Source organism: Brassica napus, chromosome C3 (assembly GCF_020379485.1).
Source record: "Brassica napus cultivar Da-Ae chromosome C3, Da-Ae, whole genome shotgun sequence".
In the NCBI taxonomy this organism is placed as follows: Eukaryota; Viridiplantae; Streptophyta; class Magnoliopsida; order Brassicales; family Brassicaceae; genus Brassica; species Brassica napus.
Genome location: NC_063446.1, coordinates 3331681 through 3355876, shown reverse-complemented (window position 1 = coordinate 3355876; position 24196 = coordinate 3331681). Strand labels below are relative to the sequence as shown.

The window sequence follows — 24196 nt, the reverse complement described above, 5'->3', positions numbered from 1 at the left end:
TATCTAAATTTTATTATTCTTATTTCCTTTATTAAATACTTAATCCCGTATACCTCATAATGGTATGTGAACATTCATTTTGCATCAAACTACTATAGAAAACTATATTCTACTGTTTGTATTATGTATTACAATACTGCTATGTGACTTTATACGGCCTTAGTCAACAGAATAACTATATTTTAATTACTTATCATTTGCGAGGTGCATCATAATCTTGACGAAAACAAGATTGTAGCTAACCAAATATTCGATTTCCATTTTTTTTCGGTTCACTGAACTGAACTACATTTTAGACTAATCCCCTATATATTATTTTTGTGAAACATTACAACTTCTTTTTGTAACCACATGTCATCACTAGGATGATTCTTAGAATTACTAGAGAAATAGGTTGGTCCATCTAATTATATAATAAACTTTTTATTAAACTAACCATAAATTCATTATTAATGTCAATTATTATTTCCTTAAATAAAGATTACGGAATTGCCTAATGTGGGTAAAGTATATATGACAATTAATGATTTTGAATAAAAAAGATCTGATAAAAAAATGTATCTTCTATCAAATTTGTTTAATTTAAAACTATTAAAATAACTTTAAAAAAACAAAATAACCATATTATAAAAATTTAGATTTTTCTGTATATTTTATATTTTGAATTTTAAAAAATGACTATAAATTACTAAAATTGTTAAAAGTCTCACATTCAAATTTTGCGATCCATGGTTTAAAATTTTTGTTATGACAAAATACAAATGATTACAAAATCATATAAGTAAAAGTCTAATTTAATTAATCATTAAGATTTAAAATATATATGTATATATATATCATTCTAAATTAAACTATAAACCATATTGAATAAATAAATATTTTAGTTTCAAAATTTACTTTGAATAATTTTTTTGATAAAAGTTTTGAACTAACATTGATAAATTTTTTTAAATTATCAATTACTAAAATTATTAGTCCCACAATGAAAATTTTGTTATCAGTAATTTAAAGTTTTTGCTATTAAAGATACACATGATCAAAAAAACATATGAGTAGAAAACACCATTAAAAAAAATAGACATTAATATTAAAAATATACTATGTATGTTAATATCATTTAAATTTAATTACATATCCTATCAAATTTTTTTAAAAAATTGTTTGTATTAATAAAATTGATTTATACGTTCGCACCAATTTTATTATATATGTAATAGTTACTGACTTTTAATTATTTAATATATATTTATTATTTCATAATATGTAAGAACATATAATACATAAAATAATTTATATATATAATTTTTATTCCGCGCAAGGTGCGGATCTTAATCTAATCTAGTATAGAGTATTAAATACGCGAGGGACCGTTGGCTAAAAAGTATACAAGAGATGGGTCAGAAAAGTATTAATACGAGGGACCAAAGTCAAAAAGTCATCAACTTTAAGCCCACTAATAAACAAATTTACGTTTGTAGCCCATTAGTTCCAACCTAATCCCATATCTTCATTAACTTGTTTGCTATCAAACTTGTTGCCGGAACTTGGAAATTGGTGAAAATGTAATCAAAGCCATGAAACTGAACCAAACCAATATTATATATTGGCTGCAACTGGATTGTAAATTTGTCGGGTAAAAGCTTTTGGAATGGCTTATTCTATATTCTTTTTTATCATTCCATTAATTCTACAAAATACAAAAAAACATTCAATATACACTTTTTTTACAATTTTAAATCTATTTTAAAAAATTACCAAAAGAAAATCTATGAAAAAATGAATAGAATGAATCTTTTCCATTTCATGTGGTTTTATCCATTTTTATTCCATCAAGTCCATTTTATACCACACCACTAGCCAAAAAAAGCTGACCGGCCTCATAGAATGTGCATTACCGCAATTGCTATTTGGTAGCAGTTTAACAAAACCGGTTGAGCTAGAATCGATCCCTAATCAATCCGAAACTATTTGGTTTAGTCAAGACAGGTTCCTCGTTATATGACGAACAAGTAAAATACCTGTTCCAGAACATGAACCAACATATTTCATATAAATGGATGCCACTAACAAATTCAGACACATCACCACGTTCACCTCTTTGTCCTTTCATTTTTTTTAAAAAAATGTCTAAGCGATTAACATGTAATGATAATGACTTAATGATCAATTTGACACCAAGACTCGTTCTTACGCGCTGACTTTTAAATATACTAACCATTTTTTTACAACCATTCACTCTCTATAAATTGAGTCCCCTTTCTTGATAGATCCCACAGATAGCAAAGAAAGTCACCACAGAACAAGAAGAAGAAAAAGGAGAAAGAAGAATTCAAATGGCAGCAAGAAGTTCTTTGATCCGCTTTGCCTTCGTCTGCATTGTCTTGGCCGTATTGGTCATGAGTGCCGAGTCACACGCCGGGCACCACCATGGTCCAGCTATGGCTCCGATGCCACATGCTCATACTCCGGCTCCAGGTGCTCCGGCTCCAAGTGCTGCCACTTTCTCCGCCTATCCTCAGCTCATTGCAACCGCGTTGGTCGGTGCCTTGTCTTTCGTCCTCTAAGATGTGTTTCCAATCTTCTTCCGAGTGTTTGCTCTTCTGAGTTGTTAATTACTTTTATATTTTAATGTCATCCTTGTTTTTTGTTTGTTCATTAACCAAAAAAAGACTGTGATGTTCTGTGTCTATTACAATAAATCCTATATCTGTTAAAAACATTTCTCGTCTTATGTTTTATCATATTCATCTCATTTAAACCAGATCTTCTTCTGACCAATGCATTATAACTGATCGTCCAGGCATGCTTTGTTTCATAATTTTTACTGAAGACGTTTAAGCATGTTACCCTTGGACTTTTTAAATGCCTTTAATTAATTCTATAGCCTTGCACAAATTTAAAAGTATTAAGGAGTCTATAAATATCTAAATTAAAGATTAATTTAATGAAATGCAAGCCTTAAGTTGCAATAATGGGAATGACTCAACAAATTAAAGGTTGCTTTCAAATGTTTTTGTGAGTATATGTTTGTGATAAAACTTAAAAGTGCATTTCAGACATTGGTTTTGTAAGCAATGAGTATCCCTATTTCAGCTACTATAATAAGCTTTTTATATAGTTTCACGGATATTGTCTCCAAGCATCACGAAACGAGATAAAGAGAAAAAACACTAGAATGCTGAATTTGCAGCCGAAATTATAAGTACAAACTCCACTGAATCAAATGAGCAAAATGAATAAAAGCTAGACAACTTGGAATTCAGTAGAACAACATGTAACGTTAACGACCATCTCAATAGTATACAAGACTCATTCTTCTCCGCTGACTTTGCAGCTACCCACTTACCATTAGTATACAATCTCTTTATCTCCGACTCTTTCTCGCCATTTTTGATTGATGTTGTGGCCTTAGCTCACTCAAAAGACATGGATAATTGAATAAATAATGAAAGTAATTAGGCCTCAACAAAGTAAAGGGTGTGTATTCATGCCTGTTTTTTCTTTCTAGGTAGACTTTGTGTTAGTCCACTAACCATTCTTTTATACATTCAATCTCTCTATCTCTGACTCTTTCTCTCTGATTTAACTAAGACCATGATTATCGCATAAGCGATCCTTAGGTTTTTTTTTTTTCTTAAAAAATAAAAATAAAATTAAAAATGAACCAATTGCGGATCGTCACGTGTCGGTGGGATCCGCAAACATTGTCAAAACCCCCCAATTACCAATCTTTATTTGATGTTTGTTGGTAGCTGTTTTTAAAAATTTTGTGGGACACATGCGTCAGTAAATCCCACATTTTGTTAAAAAACTCTCTAAAGATCTTGGGACGCTGATGCTCTAATATTGTAGCCTCCTTCCCCCTCGTTTAAAAACACAGAGAGATAATTGAATAAATATTGAAATCGAGGACTGAAAAAGAAAATATTCGTGAATAAAAAAAAATATATAAAAAGGGGATTAAATCATTCCAGACCTTTCGATACTATAATGGGCCAGCCCCAATAAGTATTTATTTTGACTCGACGTTTGCCTTATCCGTTCAGCTCATCGTCATCTTCTTCCTCGCCTCTGAAGTTTCAAAAATCCAAAGGAAGAGGATAGAGAACAATGGCGCAGATGGTTGCGATGCCCGTAGCGCACTCGCTCTCCCTCATTTGTAACTGGACAAAACCCAATCCTCTCACTCGCAACACTCTTGCCCTTCCAGCTTCAAACGCTCCCAATGTAATCATTTCTCAAAAGACTCTCTCTTTCTCTCTCTCTCGCGCGTATGATTGTTGTGATTGAGAAGTTCTCAACTTTTATTTCTTGTTTGTCGAAATTGCAGAAGCAGAGCTTAAGCATCAGGTGTGCTCGTGTAGGAGGTGTGGAGATTCCGAGTAACAAGAGGATTGAGTACTCTCTTCAGTACATTCATGGGATTGGTCGAACCAGAGCTCGCCAGATCCTCGTTGATCTTCAGATGGAGAACAAGATTACTAAAGACATGGCTGAGGAAGAGCTCATCGTTCTTCGTGATGAAGTCTCCAAGTATATGATCGAGGGTGATCTGGTACATTCACTCTTTTCCTCCTAAAGATTTGTTTTTTTTTTAATATGTTCATAATAAATGGTTTGTCTCTTATCATCTCTTTAGAGATTGGGGAAGAAGTTTAGACTTAACTGTTAGATTGTTTTTACTTTGTGTTTGTGCAGAGGAGGTTCAATGCTCTTGCTATCAAGAGGTTGAAGGAGATACAGTGTTACCGTGGGGTAAGGCACATCCAAGGGCTGCCATGTCGTGGACAGAGAACCAAGAACAACTGCAGGACTCTTAAAGGCAAGAAAATTGCCATTGCTGGCAAGAAGAAGGTTTCCAAGTAACCATCTTCTTGTTCTGTAATACTCTTTTTTCACTTTGTCTAGTTTCTCTGTTTAAAATGTGATTTGTAATCCCTGAAACTTGGTTCAAATTGAGCCCTTTCCAGATTATCTTTATCTTAAGTTCCAGATTCTAGTATTTCTAATATCAAAGATGATGAGGAGCTGATATTGATATCAAATCAAGAACAAACCTGAATGTCTGATTGTACCAAAAATGGTTTATTCAGAATACGTACATATGACTACATCATAGAACACCCCCAAGAAATAAAAAAATTGATGACATTTTGCAAAATCTTAAGTCGTCCGTAATCCTATTCACAAAATCTTTCTACATACAAAAAAAGGAAGAGAATGAATGATAATAATAACATGGTAAAAATCCTCAGTAAGAGAACTCATGTCCTCGGAGAGAAATATATTTCTTGACCCATATAGCAATATCTTCGGCGCAAGCCTGCGCCTGAGGAGTCTTGAGAAGCATATCAAGCGTTGCAAACTCATGGACCGCGTCTTTGTATTCTAAAACTGGTGAATCTACGTTTACCTTCCTAAGCTCCTCTGCGTAAGCAATGGCTCGATCTCTCATCCAGTCGTGTTCAGCCACTACCGTGAGAGTTGGAGGCATTAGTTTCAGAGGCGGTCCGCTGCGGTTATGGGCAAGTGGGTTTGCTGCCGGGTGGTCAAAGTCGAACTCTTTCTCTGGTAAGAAGAGTTTCCAGGCGAGGACGGAGACTGGTTTATCGTAGAAGTAGGAGTTTGCCAGCTTTATCTCGGATTGCGTTGGGTTGTTTCCGATGAAAAATGGGTACATTAGAACCTGTGCAACGACTTTAACGGGATCTAGAAGTTTCCCAGCTTCCACTGCTTTCCGTGCTACGTAGTCTGCTATGTTCCCACCACAGCTCACCCCCAGAAGAACACATCTGTGTTAAGAGTAAAAAAAATGCAACATGTTGAGAAACACAAATTGCAAAGCTAGATAAGGGTATCTAACTAGTTCTCCTTAGAACTTTTGTTCATAGTTAATCTTACATCAACTTGGAACTATTCTAAACATCTCATCTGCCGTAACTGGTCTAAATTCCAATAATCAATTTCTGCAAACAAATATCAATATTGCCGAAACAATCTAAACCAAAGCGTGTTCTAAGTTCAGTAACACATCAAAGCCCAAATATTTAAAGTGGACGTTATCTAAAACCTTGAGAGCAACTCACTCTATAGTCCATTACAGCTTTACTTTAGCTGTCTCGAGCTTAAATTTTTATACTTTGTTTGTCTTAAGCAAACACAAACTTGTGAAAACGAAAGATACACAGCAACACATCTGTTTCAAAACCATAAGGAGAGAAACAGCTCTTGATGTGAGATTGCAACCAACGGAAGATCGGCTTATCTAAGTCCATCTAACCAGCTCTACGCAGAACCGTGAATTTGTTCCTACTTCTCCACAGATAATCTCAAAAACTATTCTAAAGATCTAATTTTGCTAAATGTGTCTAAATTCCAGAAATCAATATTGCTGTAACGATCACAAACCTGGAAGGATCGGCGTGAGCAGCGAGCCAAGGCTCAACCATAGAAGCACCAAAAGCATCAACAATATGCCCCTGAACATTCACTTTCTTCAACTCAACGCCATTCAAACGTCTATTATTATTCCCCAAGGACTTACAACAATCAGCCAAGTTAGCCTGCTTCCCAAGCCAATGCAGCACCTTAACACCATCCTCAAACGCAGCAGGATACCTATTCTCGGGAGCAAGCCTATACCCAACGGCCAACACAATCACATCGCACACTTTCGCGATCCTCCGGCAAAAGAAGTCGTTCGCCGCCGAGTCCGAACCCCCGCTCACCCACCCTCCGCCGTGAAACTGCAGCATCACCGGCAGTTTCCGCGAGCTCCTCTTCGGAGACGGCGCGTACCCTCCGTAAGGCTCCAGGTTCTCGTTTCCGTAGCTGTTCCTCCGAGACTCCGGCGCCGCCGGAGAGGAGGAGTGGTTGAGAGGAGGGGTGAGGCTGTGTCTCCGATCGGATCTGGGCTCGGTCGGGGAGAGGGCCGATTCGGGGAGGAAGATGCGGACCGTGAGCGACGTCATCGGATCGATGTGGATGTCTTTGGTCGCGACCCCGTCGGCGAAGGAAGGGTTCGCGGCGGCGACGGATTCGTCGGATCGGGTCGAGACGCCGAAGGAGTCGGGTGGGGCATGGTCGGGTGAGATCGAGATCAGGCTCTGGAGACGGTGTTTGAGGAGGAGCTTGAAGAAGACGCTGTAGAGTTTCACAGCTACGCTTGGCATTGAAATTGAAATTGAAATTTATGGAGGTCTCGCTTAGGGCTCCTCCAAGTTGAAATTGAACGGAGACTGAGATCGAATTTGTTGGAAAGATTCAAAATTGATGAACCCGGTTTCTGGGTTCTGTGATTAGTTTACAGAGAATATGAAATGATGATGACGACGAGGAAGAAGATAGAGAGAGAGAGATGATTGTGGAGGAAGTGTCGTTGCCTATTGGTAGGAGAGGAGAAAGTTATCACCTGCAACGCGTTTACCGTAAGTTAGAAAGTTCTGTCTCGCTTTTTGAGTTCTGTACGTTCTAGATACGTACATTTGCTAAAAGTATTTTTCTTAGCGTTTATATGTTTGTTCACTGATTATGTAAAATTATGGAATGAGATTCCACACTATTAATCATAGAGACTGGCGCCATTTCATTATGTTTCAATCATGGATTTATTTGGCATAAAGACAGCTCTAGAAATTAATTTATCTTATTATAAAATCCATTACTAGCCCATCTTGGTTATATTCATTTTTGAAGCTGAAATCTTTTGTTTTTGTTAATCAAAAGTTAACGTGAAATTGGGAATGTAACAAAGGATGTTACCTTGAATTAGTCTTTGAATAATTGTCTGACCATCTTGCTTAAGGAGTTAAAATGGTTGATAATTTTATTCAATATTCAAATGAAACTCTTGCCAAAAAAAATTACGAGAAAAGAAAAGAAAGAAAACCTTGAAAAATTCCAAGAACTTTGGTCGCTCCTGGCGAACTTGACCCTGCGTTAAAAATCAAAGACTCTAGAGAGAAATGAGCAAGACATACTGAATGAATATTAAACTCCCACTAATTGTCATTCAAAATAAAGAGTTTTGACACTAATTTCCAATACTATAGACTCGGTCGGGAAAGTGTTACCAAAAAAAAAAAAAAACTCGGTCGGGAAGGGCTAGTGTACCATAGCGACCCGACATACAAAAATGATTAAGAAAATGGCGCGACGGGAGAGCCTTTTAATTTCTGGGTAATGGGCCGAAACTAGCCCAAACCCAAAACACAATGGGACGACTACGTATCAGACTTACCAGAAAACGACACGCAGTTCAAATCTTTATAAGGTAGAAAGGATAGTTTACTGTCCTCTCTGGACAGTGGACAATCAATAATGCAGTTCAGCAAGAGAGACAACTAATGGCAATTTTACGTAATGATAAAGATTAGCGGCGGTCCAAAATGTTCTCTACTTGTTGGCCATTGTGAGAAAAAAATAATATTAAACTTCATAACCAACACAAAAGAACAAAGAAACGTGGTCCCCATTCACAACTACAGTTGTCTTTGAGCCAAGTTTTGTTTCTTCAGGTTTACATGGAGAACTTCTGAGGGACAGTATCAAAATCGTCTCCAAAGTCATACCTCTGCCTTTCCCTTCCAACCTGAGATAAAGTAAGTCAACGGTTTAGTCTGAGAAACTTGGGTTCCAGGACCGAACAGTCTATAAAACATGGCATTAAGTTACCTTTCCCAAGTATAAAGGATCACATGACAAGCTCTCATCCATGGCTATGAGGTTCTTCGACACCCCAATAGTTCTGAAAATCATATAACATAAAGCTCATTTAATGCTATTACTCTATTCAGGCCAAACAATTGATTTCTCTATCAATTTGATTCCATGTGACAGTAAACTACTAGGTTTGTAGACAGACCTTTGAATGACAGAATCCATGATCTCTATCATCTCACTGGTTTTGTACTGCTCAGGGTCCTCTAAGAATCTGACCATTCCATCTTTCTGGTTGATAAGGGCATGTATCTGACCATCCTGGATCTGCAAGTTTGGAAAGAAAACATCACATTGTCACATAACAGATACAGTAACAAAGCTAGCTTCAAAAAATCAAGTGTGGGACACAAAAGATACAGTACCATTTCCGCCTCCTTAGCATTAGCAAGTTGGACCATGTTGGCTATATCTTGAAGCGACAAGGTCCAGTACTTCTGAGTTAATATCAAAACTACAGTGAGACTTTAGGGGAGATTTTACCTTTTCAAAATCTGAGCTGTTGGCCACAACAACTGCCTCTAGTTCACTGATCTTCCCGTCGTTGTAACGCATACCCACATCAATGTAAGGCTGAGAAAAGAGTGAATGATAAAATTATAAGCTTATATATAGATCTAGCTAGTATATGGGTACAAAGCAGCTGAATAAACTGGTCTGAACTGAAAAGAACTCAGCATATGGGAAAAATGAAGACATCACAACGTATACAAATGATAAATGTACAACTGATACGGTTCAAACTTACTGTACACCAGGTTTTGAAGCTACTCTTAGCTGTTGTAGAAGCGCACTTGGGGAGACTGATTGTAAACTGCACAAGTCAAAATAACACAATATAATTAAAAACATCATAAGATAAACCAATTCTTGAAGAGAAAATCAGAAACAGGTTATAACTAGTGAAACCAACATTAGCCAAAACATCACATGGATCAGGCTCATGTAATATGCTAGCTATCACGACAGAAAACTAGATAAACAAAAAACCGAAACATGAACGCAGCCTTACCTGTCCAGAGTGAATGAGAGTCACCAGTATATACTTTTTGTACGCCTCGAGAGCTATGGCGTTGACAACATGCATTGGAGCAGTGACAACCTGAGAAAAAGCACTTGGATCAAGTTTAAAACAAAAGCAAAAGTCCATGATGGCTTAAAACATGTGAAAAAGTAAACAGAATGGCTTACATTGTAAAGAAGCTCCAATGCTTTCTGGAATCTCTTCAACCCAATGCATATCATTCCCCTGACAAAAGTGCATAGTAGACTATAAGTTACTTCTGGTATACTAACATAGGGGTCAAGAACGAGAATCTCTAGGCTTACCCATAATAGCAATGGAGATAAAAATCTCTAGGCTGGTCAACCTCCAAGATATCATCATCACTAAGAACGGAGAAACCAGCTTTAGAGCACTTCGCCAGCAAACACAGCTGAAGACAATCCGGATGCAACGCAGTCAAACGTTTGGTGGAGACCTGAACCTTATGAACAGCTGCCAACAGTGGCGCCACTCCTCGTAACGGATTCTCTGAGCTCCAAAGCTTTGTCTTTGAATCTCTTACAAAGAGAAACAAGTGCAAGAAGAATCAAAATAAGAACATCTTACCATCATCATCATAACACTAAAGATAACAACACAGAGAGAGAGAGGACGAGATTACATTTCTTTTTTTTTTTTTGGTTGCTAAATTGTAAATGTCTGACCCAGATCCAAGCGCAATCGGTGACTAAAGGTAGATTCAGGCCTCCCGAAGCTTACCTCGACTAATCAGACATCGTTCATGCTCCAGAGAGACCAAAGACGCCTTTTGGTTTCAGTTTGTTTCGACGGAGAGACCCATCGAACCCAGACATACGAACAAGGAGGAGGAGGCGGCGCGCTTAAAACGGAGACGAGACTCCAGCGGCCACCGCTAGAAGGAGCTTGGCGGCGGCTTTGTGGGAGAGACTCGAGATTACATTTCTCGCTCGCTAAACGAATCTGCACAGCATCGCAAGCGTTGATGAACCGAGCGATTAACAGAACTACATCACAAGCTTTCTCCTTTAACCGTAATCTAATCGACCGGTATGAAAAATCTTTTTAACTGAATGATTTGATTAAAAAAATAATTAATATTTTTATATCATATAAAGTCTTAATTTTAAGTTTAAGCGGAAGCTGGGGAATCTCCCGGCGGTCAAACCTCCGGCATATACTCCGGAAGGACAAAGCTTGGTGAGGAGGATCTCGAAGAATACAGGTTTGCAGATCGAATCGTACACTCTGATTTTGTTTTTATAAAACAGCTTTTTTGAAACCACAGTCTGAAGAAAAGTTGTTTGTTATTACAGTTTTTTTGATTTTCTTACAAACTGGAAACTAAGAAACAGAGAACAAAACTAAGAAACAGAGAGCAAAACTAAGAAGCAGAACCGACTCGAACCACACTCTGATTTGGTTGTTTGTTATTCACTTTTAGTCACGGTTTCGGCGAGTACGTGATCTTCATCATCGGATCCTTGACGTTGTAGGAGAGACAGGGAAACTTGTAGATTCGTGCGAAGGAGATGAACGGTGGTGGTTTTGTAAGATTGAATGGGTTTTTCTTTCTTGGAAAAAGCATGGGTACGTCGCCGGAGGGAGGGAGGAGAGCACGGCGGGGCGGGAGGCCAGCGTGGCGGCACCGGAGGGGTCTGGGGGAGGGCGAGGCGGAGAGGGAGAGGGAGAGGGCAAATCGCCATGTCTTTGTTCGTCTGAAGAAGAAGGAGTGACATACATGCATGAGTTTTGTTTTCCTACTCTCCAAGTCATGGTATTTTACTTATTTGCCCTCTTCCACGTCACCGACACCTCACGTGCTCTTGTTTGGAGGATGTCGCTGAATCAAAAAGGTTTACTCCTGCAAAAAGCTGCTTTTTGCTTTTCTTCTTCTTCCTCTACGCTTCACTGCAAAAACCGACCTCAGAAACTCGTCGAAGCTTTCCTTAATGGCGCTCTCTCAGGTACTCGAAACGAAACCCTAATCCCCGCTCTCTCTCTTCCAATTGCCGAAAATTGAACTTCTATTTCTCTGATTCCATTGAAACGAGACCTAAAGGAAGACAATTCATCCCCCAGGATAACCTTATCCGAAGGTCCAAACACCATCGGACGCGGCAACGTTTCAATCACCGATAAGCGTCTCAGCCGCAAACACATCACCATCACAACTTCCACCTCCGGCTCAGCCTCCTTATCCGTGGTATATAATAAAACCACAAACCCTAAACTTTTTTTAATAGCCAATTAGCTTCTTCGTAAATCAAAGTTTGTATCTTTCTCTATTGGGTAGGAAGGAACGAACCCTGTGGGTTGTTAGGTCTTCCGGAGAGAGGAAGAAAGTTAACCCTCGTGGAGAGGTCTCATTAGCTAATGATGATCTTATTGAATTGATCCCTGGTCATCAGCTAGTGTTGCCAGGAAGCCATGAAAGATCTGCTAAGAAAGCTCGGAAGGTTACTTACTTACTTGGCCTCACTAAAGAATGGATCTTTATTTTTTAATTGTAGGCTTTGTTTGATGTGATGAAATTGGTTCTAGGAAGGAGATGACAGTGATGATGTGGAGGCAATTCCAAGTTACCTTCAACGTTTCGGCTTTTGAGTGTTAACGGATTTATTGCCTGATTGGGCTAGCACCTCTTGTGTTTCCATTAATGATGTCATTGAGGTTAGTCTTACAGTAGTTTGATTGTTTTGTTCAGAGGAAGAAGAAGAGAGAGAGAGAGAGATGATTGTGGAGGAAGTGTCGTTGCCTATTGGTAGGAGAGGAGAAAGTTATCACCTGCAACGCGTTTACCGTAAGTTAGAAAGTTCTGTCTCGCTTTTTGAGTTCTGTACGTTCTAGATACGTACATTTGCTAAAAGTATTTTTCTTAGCGTTTATATGTTTGTTCACTGATTATGTAAAATTATGGAATGAGATTCCACACTATTAATCATAGAGACTCGCACCATTTCATTATGTTTCAATCATGGACTTATTTGGCATAAAGACAGCTCTAGAAATTAATTTATCTTATTATAAAATCCATTACTAGCCCATCTTGGTTATATTCATTTTTGAAGCTGAAATCTTTTGTTTTTGTTAATCAAAAGTTAACGTAAATTTGGGAATGTAACAAAGGATACTACCCTGAATTAGTTTTTGAATAATTGTCTGACCATCTTGCTCAAGGAGTTAAATGGTTGATAATTTTATTCAATATTCAAATGAAACTCTTGCCAAAAAAAATTACGAGAAAAGAAAAGAAAAGAAAGAAAACCTTGAAAAATTCCAAGAACTTTGGTCGCTCCTGGCGAACTTGACCCTGCGTTAAAAATCAAAGACTCTAGAGACAAATGAGTAAGACATACTCAATACTCCCTCCTGTCTCCTTTCCGATAGATTTTTTAGAAAAAAATTGTTTCAAAAAGATGTATTTTTTGTGTTTTGTATGAAAAAAATATAAATTTCAAGAAAATTAATTGATTTTATTGAATTACTATCGGTTAAAAACTTTTGAAAAACTGAAAATTACAGAAAAAAATACATTTAATACGGCAGTTTAATGTGTTTTTTCTTAATATGTGTGAAAATACAAAAAAAAATATCTTTATAGAACGAGGGAATATTAAACTCGCACTAATTGTCATTCAAAATAAAGAGTTTGTGGAAGCACCGTAGCCTACTGGCTAAAGTCTAAAAACTTCTACACCCAGGTCTGGGTTCGAATCCCAGACTATGCAATTTCTTGCAGATTATAGGAAATCCAGGTTTCAAGTCTCGGAAAAAGCGATTTATTAATGAAAACTACAGACGAAAGGTTTACAAAGAGATCTTCAACATGGTGCAAATAAATCTGGTCAAGAGCGAATCTTCATAGGACGGCTCAGATTTATTATTAGTTTTTAACTAAGTATTTATTAATTTTCACAAAACCCGTAATAAATTTTATATATAATAAAAACGCATTTTATTTTAATAATATTAAATTTATATGTTATATTAAATAATTAATCATAAACTAATATAATAAAATTGTGAAAATATATTTAAAAATTAAGAGAATTCTTATATATATTGTGTTGCCATCTGAAAACAATATTTTTTATTATAAAGTTAAAAAACTAAGATATAAAACAATTTATATTAAATATTAGTCAAACAAAAATATTGATATAAAGATATTTTCTAAACTATTTCTGATATATGAGTGTTTTAAAACTTTTAACACAATAATAAGTACATAGTTTGACGAACGTTTTTTTGACATATATAAATAATTTGATGTTTTATTTAACTATTTAAAATCATAAATAATAAGTTAACTTGTGACTGAGTTCAAAACAAGTTTTCTTGCTTTTACTTTAAATCAGTTTAAGTTTATTCCGTAAAACACTATAGGTTCAGTTGGTGACCACTAGAAGAATGAAAAAAATAAACAAAATAAAAATAAAATTTCATTTGAGGAATTGAAAAAATAAAAAAAATATGATTTTTTGTTCAATTTGTTCCTTATCAAAATTGCATAGGGAAACTTTTTCTTATAAATTCATTCCTCCATGGGGAATTTAGAAGAAAAAAGTGGGATATACCGTTCAATAATTTGACTAAAATTCTAACATAACTGGTATAAATTTTGAAGAACAAAAAATTCACCATAATTTTTTTCCTTCAACATGTTCACCAATTAGAGTTTTATAATACCGATTTTTGGATTAATAAGACATAAAATAATAAATATTCGTAATATGGTTATGTTCGCATGTGCGGGCAAAACATGATTGTATTTGTTGCACATACTAGACAATAATTGGTAGTTTACGTTAATTAATAGTTTATAAGATAATGTCACGACCACAAACGTGCAGCGTTCTGTTACTTGTATACTAAAGCGCAGATCGCTTGGCGAATCAAAAAATGACATGGAATTTATATAGAAAACAATAAATAAATAAAAACAATTGAAAAAGAAGAAATTAAGAAGAAGAAAAAAGATAATGACAAAAAACTGCATCCCATTACCCACGACCCTTCTTCTTCTTCTTCTTCTTCTTCTTGAACAATACGTACCCTTCAATAGACAAATGACAGCCAAAAGCTCTTGAAAATTCATGGCTTTCTGCTAATCAGAGCGCTGCAAACCCATATGTGAATTGGCATCTATCGCTAACTCATATGAATATAATTCTTCCGAGTTTATGTAAGTGTCAATTAATATATGATCTTCTGATTACGTAAATGTGGATAATTTTGGCAAGCTTTACTTGATTCAATTGTCCATTAGGAACATATTTTTTGTTCAGAACATCATTTTCGTTTAGAGTTCTAATCAATGTTTTAGTGATTCATGTCACTTAGATTTAAAAACTATAGCAGTACAAAGTAAATATATAGTAAAGATCACATATTCTCAAATTAAAGTAAGTAAATTTGATTATTTAAATTTATGTACTGATATGTTTTCGTAGAATGATGTTTATGTGTTAAATGTTATATGTTTGTACTGCTTTAATTGTTTAGACTGAATTTGTAAGCTTATTTGCAGATATTGAATGAATAAATGGATGTAAAAAGCCATACATAGATCGCTCACGAAGCATGTTAATTATTAGAAAAAGGTACTGGAAGGAAGAACAAGACATAAGTAAATCAAGAAAATTTCAAACTAATATTTGCATGCAGATAACTAATTTATAACAGTATAAAAATTGAAACAAATATAACTTAGTTTTTATAGGTTTTTGTTGATCAGTGATAAATGTGTAAATATTTTTATGTTTATTTTTATTTTCTTTAGCTAAATTTTATATACTTGTAATTTTAGTTGTGTATATATATAACTAAAATTTAGTTTTATTTGTAGTACTAGTGGTTGGCCCGCCCTACGGGCGGGTGAGTTTACACTAAAACTACAACCTGATTGGTTCATGTATGGTTCGGCCAACTATATTTTCAAGTATTTCAGTTTGTCTAAATGCCACCTGAAACATTTTGGTTGCCTCTATGGTATTCAGGTTTTAGCTCGATTTCGATTTATTTTTTCGGTTTTTGGTATTTTGATTTATGATTTTTTTGGTTCTAAAGAGGAACTGTTTGGTTATTTATAAATTTTAGTTTTACTATTTTGGTTCTGTTCCTATTTATTTAAAAATGGGAGAAACCGACTAATATCCAATAAATTTTGGGTCTACTTCAGTTCTGTTTTGGTTTGTTTTTTTGGTGCAATTTTGGATAATTCGGTAAATCAAAGTTTTTTTGTATTTTTCAATTAAAATATCAGATAATTTGGATAAATTTTAGATATTTTAGATTAAAATGTTCTTGGTTATATTTTTAATTACTTCGGATAAAAAAGTATTCGGTAGTTTGATTCTTTTGAGTTTAATTTATATGTAATATTTTTAGAATATTTGATAATTTTAAAACTAAATATAATTAATATTTTAAATAGATAAACTATATTTATATTTTCATAATGTTTAATTGGTTGTATCACCTAGGCCGTCGTATGCAGCATTGGCTTACTAAGTTTTGTTTAGGTGTTAATATTTTGGACTGTCCATCGTGATCCTCTGTTTTAGCAGGAGTTAGAAATCTCCAGAAGCAGATTGAATTTTTTTTTCGTAAGGTAAGTTCGCTAAATATAGTACAAAACTTTTTAACTTGGATGCCAAGCAATCTGAAATTATACTGGTTTATTAACAGATTGCTCTTAAACTTGTACGCCAACAATTTCAAGTCCTCTGCTGAAGGATCCATTGAGATGCTACATGACTATTTGCGATTAAAGGAATTAGAATAAATCCACAAGAGATTAACTCAAAATAAAGTAACAAACCAAGATGATGATGTATACTCATTATGATGATATATTAGTTAATGTTTATTATAAGACTAAATTACCGGTTGGTATAGGTCCACTATCTAGCGCTGATTGGCTTTCTTGTTAGGTTTAAGAATCTGGTGTATTCTGGCTCTCAAGGAAAGTCTTCGTTGGTTGCAGCACCACCTGCACCAGTTGACATTCCAGGAAAGTCTTTGATTGGTGCATTCTGCTATGAGCTGTTTCCTGGAGCTTCATCAGATCTTTTAACATGCAGAAACCTATAGCTTGAAAATATTATATTGGCCAAAACTTTCTGATGGAATGAAGATAAGTACACACCCATAGGTCTCGGTGTTCTTCCTCTCTTGACTGCCTGATAAGTTATATTCCTCGAGCATGGAGAGTAGACGGATCTACGCACAGAAAGGTGGTTATTGTGGCTGCTCCATGGCTTCTCGAATAGCAGCCTTAGTCCCCAAATGTAACATTAATCTCAAGTTAGCAACACTCCAGGAAACTAATTCTCTATACTAATTGATGATCACTGACCTGGTTTTTGATATTCAGGTTGTCAAACTCGTGAACGCAACCTAATCTATTATCAAGCATCAAAGCACCAGCCTGTTAAAGAGTAAGATGGCATTTAGTCATAGTCAAAACATAGAAATAACATCATCAACAGAGGCCATCTCTGTTTATTGAAACCTATAAAGTCTAGGTTACTTGTAAACTTTATTGTGAGGAACAATTCATCAATTCAGAAATTACAATGCAAAACTCACCAGTTTCAGCTGAGATAGTTCTGTACTTTACATTTAGCCACAGTTGCAGTCAACGCAGCTGCAGAAGAAGACTTCCTAGATGTATACACTGACCTTGGCAATATGCCTGCGGTGTCAACAAAGCGACACTGATGGGCGGACATGTTTTATAAAATATAAAAAGTAACACTTAATATCCAATGAGAACCACTACCTTAGGAATGTGGATTTATCACAGCTGGTATCCCCGACTATACAGATATTGATGTCTTCATGAATGGTCTCATGCATATCTTCAAGGAACAGTATAAGTTCATGACATCAATGGTAAAAAATCATTTCTTCAGGGTAAGTTCTTTCACTGAGGTTGATTCAGCTTCCTATAAGTATTACCGACACAACTCAAAACAACAACAACTTTTTTGTTTTGTTTTAGAGATCAGACAATGAACACAATCAACACTCACCAGAAAAATCGAAGGTTAAACAAAACATTATAAGTGTTTAAAAGAAGAGACTTTCATAGTAAATACCTCTCCAGTGGATTGAACGGTGCCAATTTTTTCAAAAACCTGAAACAAAAAGAAAATAAGTTATTGAGGACATTGAATCTATATAGCAAAGCTTTAATTCAATATATCAATGGCAAATCTTCTCGTATCAATGTGTATACCTTCACTTTTTCAACGATGACTAAGGGTCCCACAACAGCTGAGAAAGTTCTGTACTTTACATTTATAAGATCTTGGTATCGGTCTCTTACCAAGATGATAGGTAAACAAAAATTGCCTAGACAAGACAAAATCGACTTGTTGGAAGACATATTACTTCTTCAAGGAACAATAACAAAAGAAAAATAAACAAAAGGATTGCAAAAACTAAACCTTGAAACTGTCCTCAGCCTCAGAATTGTCCAAATCTTCATAGGTTGGAGGCGAGCTACATCCTCTTTCTATAAGAGCTGGTCAGGTTTAGATTTCCTTCCCTTTGGATCCCCGTACTCCTTTTTTCTCTGCCAGAGAGATCAAATCATTGAAATTTTTGATGATATTAGGAGTTGAGAGAATCTGAAGCAGTAGAAACGAAGAAAAAAATTGCTAGTACGTTGACGGTTCCTGTGAAGAGGCTGAGCTCGAATTAATGGTACGGCGAGTGGGATGAAGATGTTAATGGTCAGATTAAAAGTGAAAATTAATGGGAAAGAGAACACATGACAAACACCTATCCACTACCGGATCTACACGTGTCATCATTTGCCCCATTCTAAAAAAGGACGTGGATAGCCTAAGCAGACAGATAACTTGACTTTATTGTATAAGATACGAATGATTCTTAAAACTATTAAGCTTTGGGTTTGAATGCTATCACGTGGCCCAATACGAATGATTATCTTAAAACTATTTAACTTTTATTATCTTTGAAATTATATAATTATTTTATCAATTTTAATGATTTTATAATTTTATCAAAATCTAATGTTGTTGAAATTTGAATTATTAACAATTTAAACTATAAAACAAAATTTTAAAATATTGCATATATCTTAAATATTTTAAAAATCATAATAATAAATAGATTCATTGATTTTTAATATAAAAACAATTAAATACTCTTTACAAATTTAACAAATCTGTTAATTCATAATTGTAATAGAACTCAAGTATACATATATTGCAATAGAATACATGGAAAATTAACATCCTGACAATCAATTTTGTTACAAATCATATTGCTTTAACATAAAAGAAAACTAATCATTTTATATTTCCGTACGGGGGGCATTGCGGTTTCAGGCAGCTATACGTCTCAAAATGATTAGAACCGGGCTGATAAAGACTGTCAATAAGGTTTATATAAGCACATTGTTGTCAGTGTGTTATTTTGACCTGCAGCACTTCTAGATGTGCCAGGGAGAGAGAGAGGGAAGTATTTGGAGTTCTCCAACAATCAGTTGAGCTTTTCTATCAGCTGAAACTTTGCAGCGTCCCGTTAAAGCAAAAGTGGAAGGAGCATAAATAGTTATGTAAGTTAACTAGGAGAGAAAGCATGCCAAAGCCTAGTTGCAGCGTCCCACTCAACCAGAGCCTTGTTGTTAGATGATTTTCTAAGGCATTGTTCTTGCAAAACATTATCTTTCATGTGCCTGCAAGAACAGTGTTTTTATGAAGCAATTCTTTTCTTTTTTCTTAGAACCAATCTTTCAGTGACTTAGCTTTTCTACTTAGCCACTGAGTTGAGGTTTGGAGTTCAATTATGCAATTAATATAAATATCAAAACTTCTATATTCTTTCCATTCTTTCTTAAGCAATATAGACATGCAGTTTAAAAGCCTCACCTTCCATATTCCCTTCACGTTAATTTGTGACTTTTACTTTTTCTTTTTCTAAAGCCACAGCCAACATTTTTTTGTAAAGTCATTATAAGTTTAAAAGTGTTCACAGTCAAAGTCCTAAACAATCTTCACCTTCCCGCTGTCAGAAGTTTTTGGCGATAATCCCGAGCTAGCTAGGGTTTAGTTTCTGAGCTATTTTTAGTGTTAGGGTTGTTGGAACTTTATATCAAAGCATAAAGCGTACATGTTTTTGTTTGGTTGGTGATTTCGTTTTGGTTAGGTTTTGTGAGCGAGCAGGTCAGAAGATATGGAAGAGAAGAAGAATGCAGACGACGATAGAATCATCAACGACAATATATTGATGATATCTGATGTCCATGCTGATGACGAGGATTTTGAGAAGCAGCAAGAAGGCAGCAGCAGATTGAATATAAGTCGAGAGATTCAGGAAAGCGTAAGAAAATCCGAGGAAGCAAGTTGTGTTTCACCTACAAGTTCGTTACCTCCTGCTCCCCCAGTACTAGGCCTTGGGCGTGGTGCTCCTCCTTTGAAACCCACTCCACGACGCCGTGTCAATGGCAACGTGTCTCAGCACCCTACCACTACTACCACTGCAGAGACCGACGAGACCAGGGTCAAGTTTCTGAGGCTTTCACACAGGTTAGGGCAAACTCCACGTAACAACGTTGTCGTTGCTCAGTTTTTGTATAGGCTTGGATTGCCTGAGCTGTCTAGGGGAAGCAGCCGTGGTGTTGGTGCCTTTATTAGTAGTATTAATCGTGCCATTTCCATGGCGGAACAGCTTGAGGGACAGAAACAGGATCATCCGCTTGATTTTTCTTGTACGATTATGTTGCTCGGTAAAAGCGGTGTTGGCAAGAGTGCTACGATTAATTCTATTTTCGATGATGATCATCAAGTGAAGAAGATGTGTACCACCGATGCGTTCCAGATGGGGACGAAGAGGGTTCAGCTTGTTGAGGGTTTTGTTCAGGGAATCAAAGTCCGGGTGATCGACACTCCAGGCCTCTCACCATCATGGTTTGATCAACACAAGAACGTGAAAACCCTCAAGTCTATTAGGGCTTTCATCAAAAAAAGTCCACCTGATGTTGTATTATATCTCGATAGGTTGGATACGCAAACGCAAAGCATAGATGACGACATGCTTCTTTTGCGCACCATTACCCATGTTCTTGGACCGTCGATATGGTCTAACGCCATCGTGGGTTTGACTCACGCCGCTTCCGCTCCACCAGATGGCGCTGCCTCTAGCTACGACATGTTTGTAACACGACGTTGTCATGCCATTCAGCTGGACATTCGCCAAGCAGCTGGAGATGTGCGGCTGAACCCTGTGTCTTTAGTTGAGAACCACCCTGCTTGCAGGACCAACCGGGCGGGTCAGAGAGTGTTACCCAATGGCCAAGCGTGGAAGCCTCATTTGCTGTTACTCTCGTTTGCATCCAAGATTCTAGCACAAGAAAATGCATATGATGTTAATTATAATAGTCCACCATTAGTTGTAGAAGCTCGATCCAAGGCTCAACCTCCACTGTCACTTTTTCTCTCATCTCTTCTGGAATCAGATCAGCTTCCTCCTCCTTTTAAGCGATTGACTGAAGCTGAGATTTCTAGGCTTAGTGAGCAATATCGTGTTGAGTTTGAGCACCAGGCGGAACTAGAGATGGAAGAGGAAAACGAGAGACGTCGACCTCATATTACTCTTCCACCTACCATGCCAGTACCTATACCGATATGGTATGACACTAACAATCATCCTGTTCGCACCCATCCACCTATTGATCTCTCCAACCCGTCGCTACTTGTTACTCCAGTCCTGGTACTTCCGGGGTGGGATCATGATATTGGCTATGATGGCCTAAGTGCTGAAGGGACTTTGGTTAATGTTAAAGAAAAGATACATATGTCTTACTCGGGCCAAGCGACAGAGAACTTCATGAAGAAAGGTGCAAACGTGCAGCTGGAAATGGCCAGCTTGGTTGTACATGGAGAGGAGGGTAATAGATCAACCTCCCTAGGTTTCGAGATGCAAAAAAAAACTTGGGATGAATTGTCTTGCACTCTTCGAAGTGATTCCAATTTTATGAAACACAAAGCTGCGGCTGGTCTCGCTGTAACGCTCTTGGGTGATTCGGTGTCTGCGGGGATGAAAGCAGAACGTAAATTGATTGCTAATAAAAGGTTCGGAATGGATGTGTGTGGTGGTGGGGCAATGACTTGTCGAGGTGATGCTGCTTATGGGGGTAGTTTAGAAGCTCAGTTGCTTGGTAGGTTTTTTTTATCTACTCTGGGACTTTCTGTGGTGGATGGACATGGGGGTCTTGCTATCGGAGGGAATATACAGACCCAAGTGCACATAGGACGTTCATCTGATCTAACTGCTCGTGCTAATCTGAACAGCAGAGGGGCAGTGCAAGTAAGCATCCGGGCAAACATCTTTGAACAGCTCGAACATGCTATGGCCGCACTTGTTCCTCTGTTTAAGAAGCTACTTAGTTATTATTCCCCTAATTAGTACCTAGTTGTTTTTGTTCATGTCTTATCTCTGGATTTTGCATTAAGCCTTGATAAAAATTTATGTTGCAGTTTACTTATTGACGTTAAAGACACCCATCACCGTTGTTGGAAAGATATTGATATCACAATTTACTGTTTATCAATATCTCAATTTTTTGATAACAAGATTATTACTGAAAACTTTTACTTTATTAAGACAACACACAAGATTTTATTAATTTATTGTTGTTCACACACACAGTAATTTCTACGGATCATGTTTGTTTGATCTTTATATTGAGATCAAACGTTATTATTTTGAAGAGACATGACTATTAATCTAAGACACAACTATCCAATCTAAAGTAACGACTCTCACACACACCTTTTAGTACAACATTACAACTTAATAACTAAATAACATACAACCAAAAGTTCAGTTACTAAGAGCATTATTAACCCAAAAACTCATTTTGGATTTCTTATTAATTTTTAAGTATTAAATGTTATATAAGAGACCTAGATAAGAGACATCAACATTTTTGTGCTCGAATGGAAGTCTTTTATTTAGGGATTCTTAAAAAAAAAATTAAACATTATTTACCGGTGAAAAAGGAAATCTGCTTTGGCTCGCTCTCTCGACGTGGGTTTCAAATTCACAGAAGAAGCACATTTCGTCGCGCACACCTGTCAAACAAAACATAGGAAACCAAAGTTGAAAGGACATAAAGAAAACCAAACCAATCTTCCTGATCTATTCATCATATTTTTGTTGAAAAAAATGGAAAATTTTAAAGATTCATGATCTCCAAGAAGAAAGAACAGTAAAATAAATTTGGAGAAGTTATCTCCCGTAAATTCATAAACCGATTGCTAACCGGAATCAAATCGACCGGTTTGAATCAGATAAGAAAGAACCGCCTCGGTATGTTTCAGTTTAACTAGACCATTCGTGGATTTGGCCTTTACCACCATCGAATTATCCAACCGGTTTGTTTAATTATCTATGGTTCTTCTGGTAACTTTTATATAGTGAAAATTCTTTTTAACTCAGTGATTTGATTAAAAAAATCAACTAATATTTTTATACCATAAAGTCTTAATTTTAAGTTTAGACAAAAATTATTTATATAATTTTTTAAAAAAATCTTAAGTTTATAATGGTGCAAATAAGACCATAAAAACATGAGCTATTGTTTTTTTGCATAGGATGTTTAGTATAGTGATTTCAGTTATAAAATCGTCTATAATATAAATATTTTTTTATAGTTTATAATAAAACTAGTATTTACCCGGTGCTACGCACCGATTAATTCATTGTTCTAAAATGCTTTGATTTTTATCATAATTTTCAATTAAAGTAAATTATTATTTTGATCCATTAAATTTAACAAATATTTAATTTTAACATAGTATAAATTTAGATGTAATGAATCTAAGTTATTAAATTTATAGTTTTAAATAACAATGTTGTTGACATTTCATGGTTAATTATCTAAGATTTTTTTAAAAAAGCACACACTAAAAAAAAAAAACCTACATTACTTCTTTTGATAGTTTGTTGAATTTTTTATTAATGTTTTGCAAATTTACTTTGCTTTATTAAAAAAAACATTTTCTTGACTTATTATTTAATTCTTCCAGACAATTTAAAGGTTTGCAAATATATTACTTTTAATTTTTTAGATAACTGTGACAACTATCCAATAAAAATGTTAGAAATTGCAAATTTAATTTTAGAAAATTGTTTTAAAACTAAAAATTATTTATGAGTTAACACATGATGTGACTTACCCATATTCACCACTTAAATGGCGTAGATTTTCAGTATCAAAGATCAAGGTCCTAATTTTTGGTGTAGATTTTAAGTGGCTCTGTTGCTAAGAATGTGTTAAAATGTCCCTAATTGTTAAGGACTACTATAAAGTAAATAATTATTTCACTTTCTAATTATCACGCGTTTTGCATCACTTTTGTCATCCATCATCGTCTTCAACCTTCGCCAAGTATAATGTAGAGCAGATAT

General features: G+C 35.8%; 4 protein-coding genes, 1 long non-coding RNA gene and 1 pseudogene across 11 annotated transcripts; 3 read left to right on the top strand and 3 right to left on the bottom strand.

Annotated features, from left to right (window-relative positions):
- The first annotated feature begins 3906 nt into the window (after window positions 1–3906).
- On the top strand, window positions 3907–5002 carry LOC106418399 (30S ribosomal protein S13, chloroplastic). The gene is made up of 3 exons (XM_013859098.3): window positions 3907–4227; window positions 4331–4555; window positions 4699–5002. The coding sequence occupies exons 1-3, from the start codon at window positions 4111–4113 to the stop codon at window positions 4864–4866; spliced, it is 510 nt and encodes a 169-aa protein (XP_013714552.1). The 5' UTR covers window positions 3907–4110; the 3' UTR covers window positions 4867–5002.
- Window positions 5003–5047: 45 nt separating this feature from the next.
- LOC106418397 (probable carboxylesterase 16) lies at window positions 5048–7494 on the bottom strand. The gene is made up of 2 exons (XM_013859097.3): window positions 6409–7494; window positions 5048–5792 (listed from the first exon to the last, which is right to left on the bottom strand). Exons 1-2 carry the CDS (start codon window positions 7170–7172, stop codon window positions 5252–5254), a joined length of 1305 nt encoding a protein of 434 aa, XP_013714551.1. The 5' UTR covers window positions 7173–7494; the 3' UTR covers window positions 5048–5251.
- Window positions 7495–8235: 741 nt separating this feature from the next.
- LOC106417092 lies at window positions 8236–11448 on the bottom strand (annotated as a pseudogene).
- A 171-nt stretch (window positions 11449–11619) lies between these two features.
- LOC106416695 (tyrosyl-DNA phosphodiesterase 1-like) lies at window positions 11620–12717 on the top strand. 7 transcript variants are annotated; one of them, XR_007321087.1, is made up of 4 exons: window positions 11620–11709; window positions 11797–11948; window positions 12039–12201; window positions 12287–12717. XR_007321087.1 is itself a non-coding variant. In XM_013857614.3 (4 exons), exons 1-4 carry the CDS (start codon window positions 11695–11697, stop codon window positions 12347–12349), a joined length of 381 nt encoding a protein of 126 aa, XP_013713068.1. In that variant the 5' UTR covers window positions 11633–11694; the 3' UTR covers window positions 12350–12717. The 7 variants fall into 7 exon arrangements, 1 of the variants encoding a protein (XP_013713068.1); XR_007321090.1 differs by having other exon boundaries at window positions 11622–11709; window positions 11825–11948; window positions 12043–12201; XR_001283258.3 differs by having other exon boundaries at window positions 11625–11709; window positions 11825–11948.
- A 3214-nt stretch (window positions 12718–15931) lies between these two features.
- LOC106416696 lies at window positions 15932–18609 on the bottom strand. Its single transcript, XR_002656426.2, has 7 exons — window positions 18202–18609; window positions 17991–18106; window positions 17532–17889; window positions 17339–17444; window positions 17106–17177; window positions 16634–17023; window positions 15932–16496 (listed from the first exon to the last, which is right to left on the bottom strand). It is a non-coding gene; the product is annotated as an uncharacterized LOC106416696 (long non-coding RNA).
- A 297-nt stretch (window positions 18610–18906) lies between these two features.
- On the top strand, window positions 18907–23432 carry LOC106373154 (translocase of chloroplast 120, chloroplastic-like). The gene has a single exon (XM_013813371.3). The coding sequence runs from the start codon at window positions 19958–19960 to the stop codon at window positions 22187–22189; it is 2232 nt and encodes a 743-aa protein (XP_013668825.2). The 5' UTR covers window positions 18907–19957; the 3' UTR covers window positions 22190–23432.
- Window positions 23433–24196: the final 764 nt, after the last annotated feature.

Excerpts from the sequence above, each read along its gene's own strand:
- LOC106418397 (XM_013859097.3), bottom strand. The coding sequence starts at position 7,172 with ATGCCAAGCGTAGCTGTGAAACTCTACAGCGTCTTCTTCAAGCTCCTC. Across the intron at positions 5,793-6,408 it reads GCTCACGCCGATCCTTCCAG|ATGTGTTCTTCTGGGGGTGA; the intron begins GTTTGTGATCGT and ends CTCTTAACACAG.
- LOC106373154 (XM_013813371.3), top strand. The coding sequence starts at position 19,958 with ATGGAAGAGAAGAAGAATGCAGACGACGATAGAATCATCAACGACAAT.
- LOC106418399 (XM_013859098.3), top strand. The coding sequence starts at position 4,111 with ATGGCGCAGATGGTTGCGATGCCCGTAGCGCACTCGCTCTCCCTCATT. Across the intron at positions 4,228-4,330 it reads CAGCTTCAAACGCTCCCAAT|AAGCAGAGCTTAAGCATCAG; the intron begins GTAATCATTTCT and ends TCGAAATTGCAG. Across the intron at positions 4,556-4,698 it reads ATATGATCGAGGGTGATCTG|AGGAGGTTCAATGCTCTTGC; the intron begins GTACATTCACTC and ends GTGTTTGTGCAG.
- LOC106416695 (XM_013857614.3), top strand. Across the intron at positions 11,949-12,042 it reads GCTCAGCCTCCTTATCCGTG|GAACGAACCCTGTGGGTTGT; the intron begins GTATATAATAAA and ends TTGGGTAGGAAG. Across the intron at positions 12,202-12,286 it reads CTGCTAAGAAAGCTCGGAAG|GAAGGAGATGACAGTGATGA; the intron begins GTTACTTACTTA and ends AATTGGTTCTAG.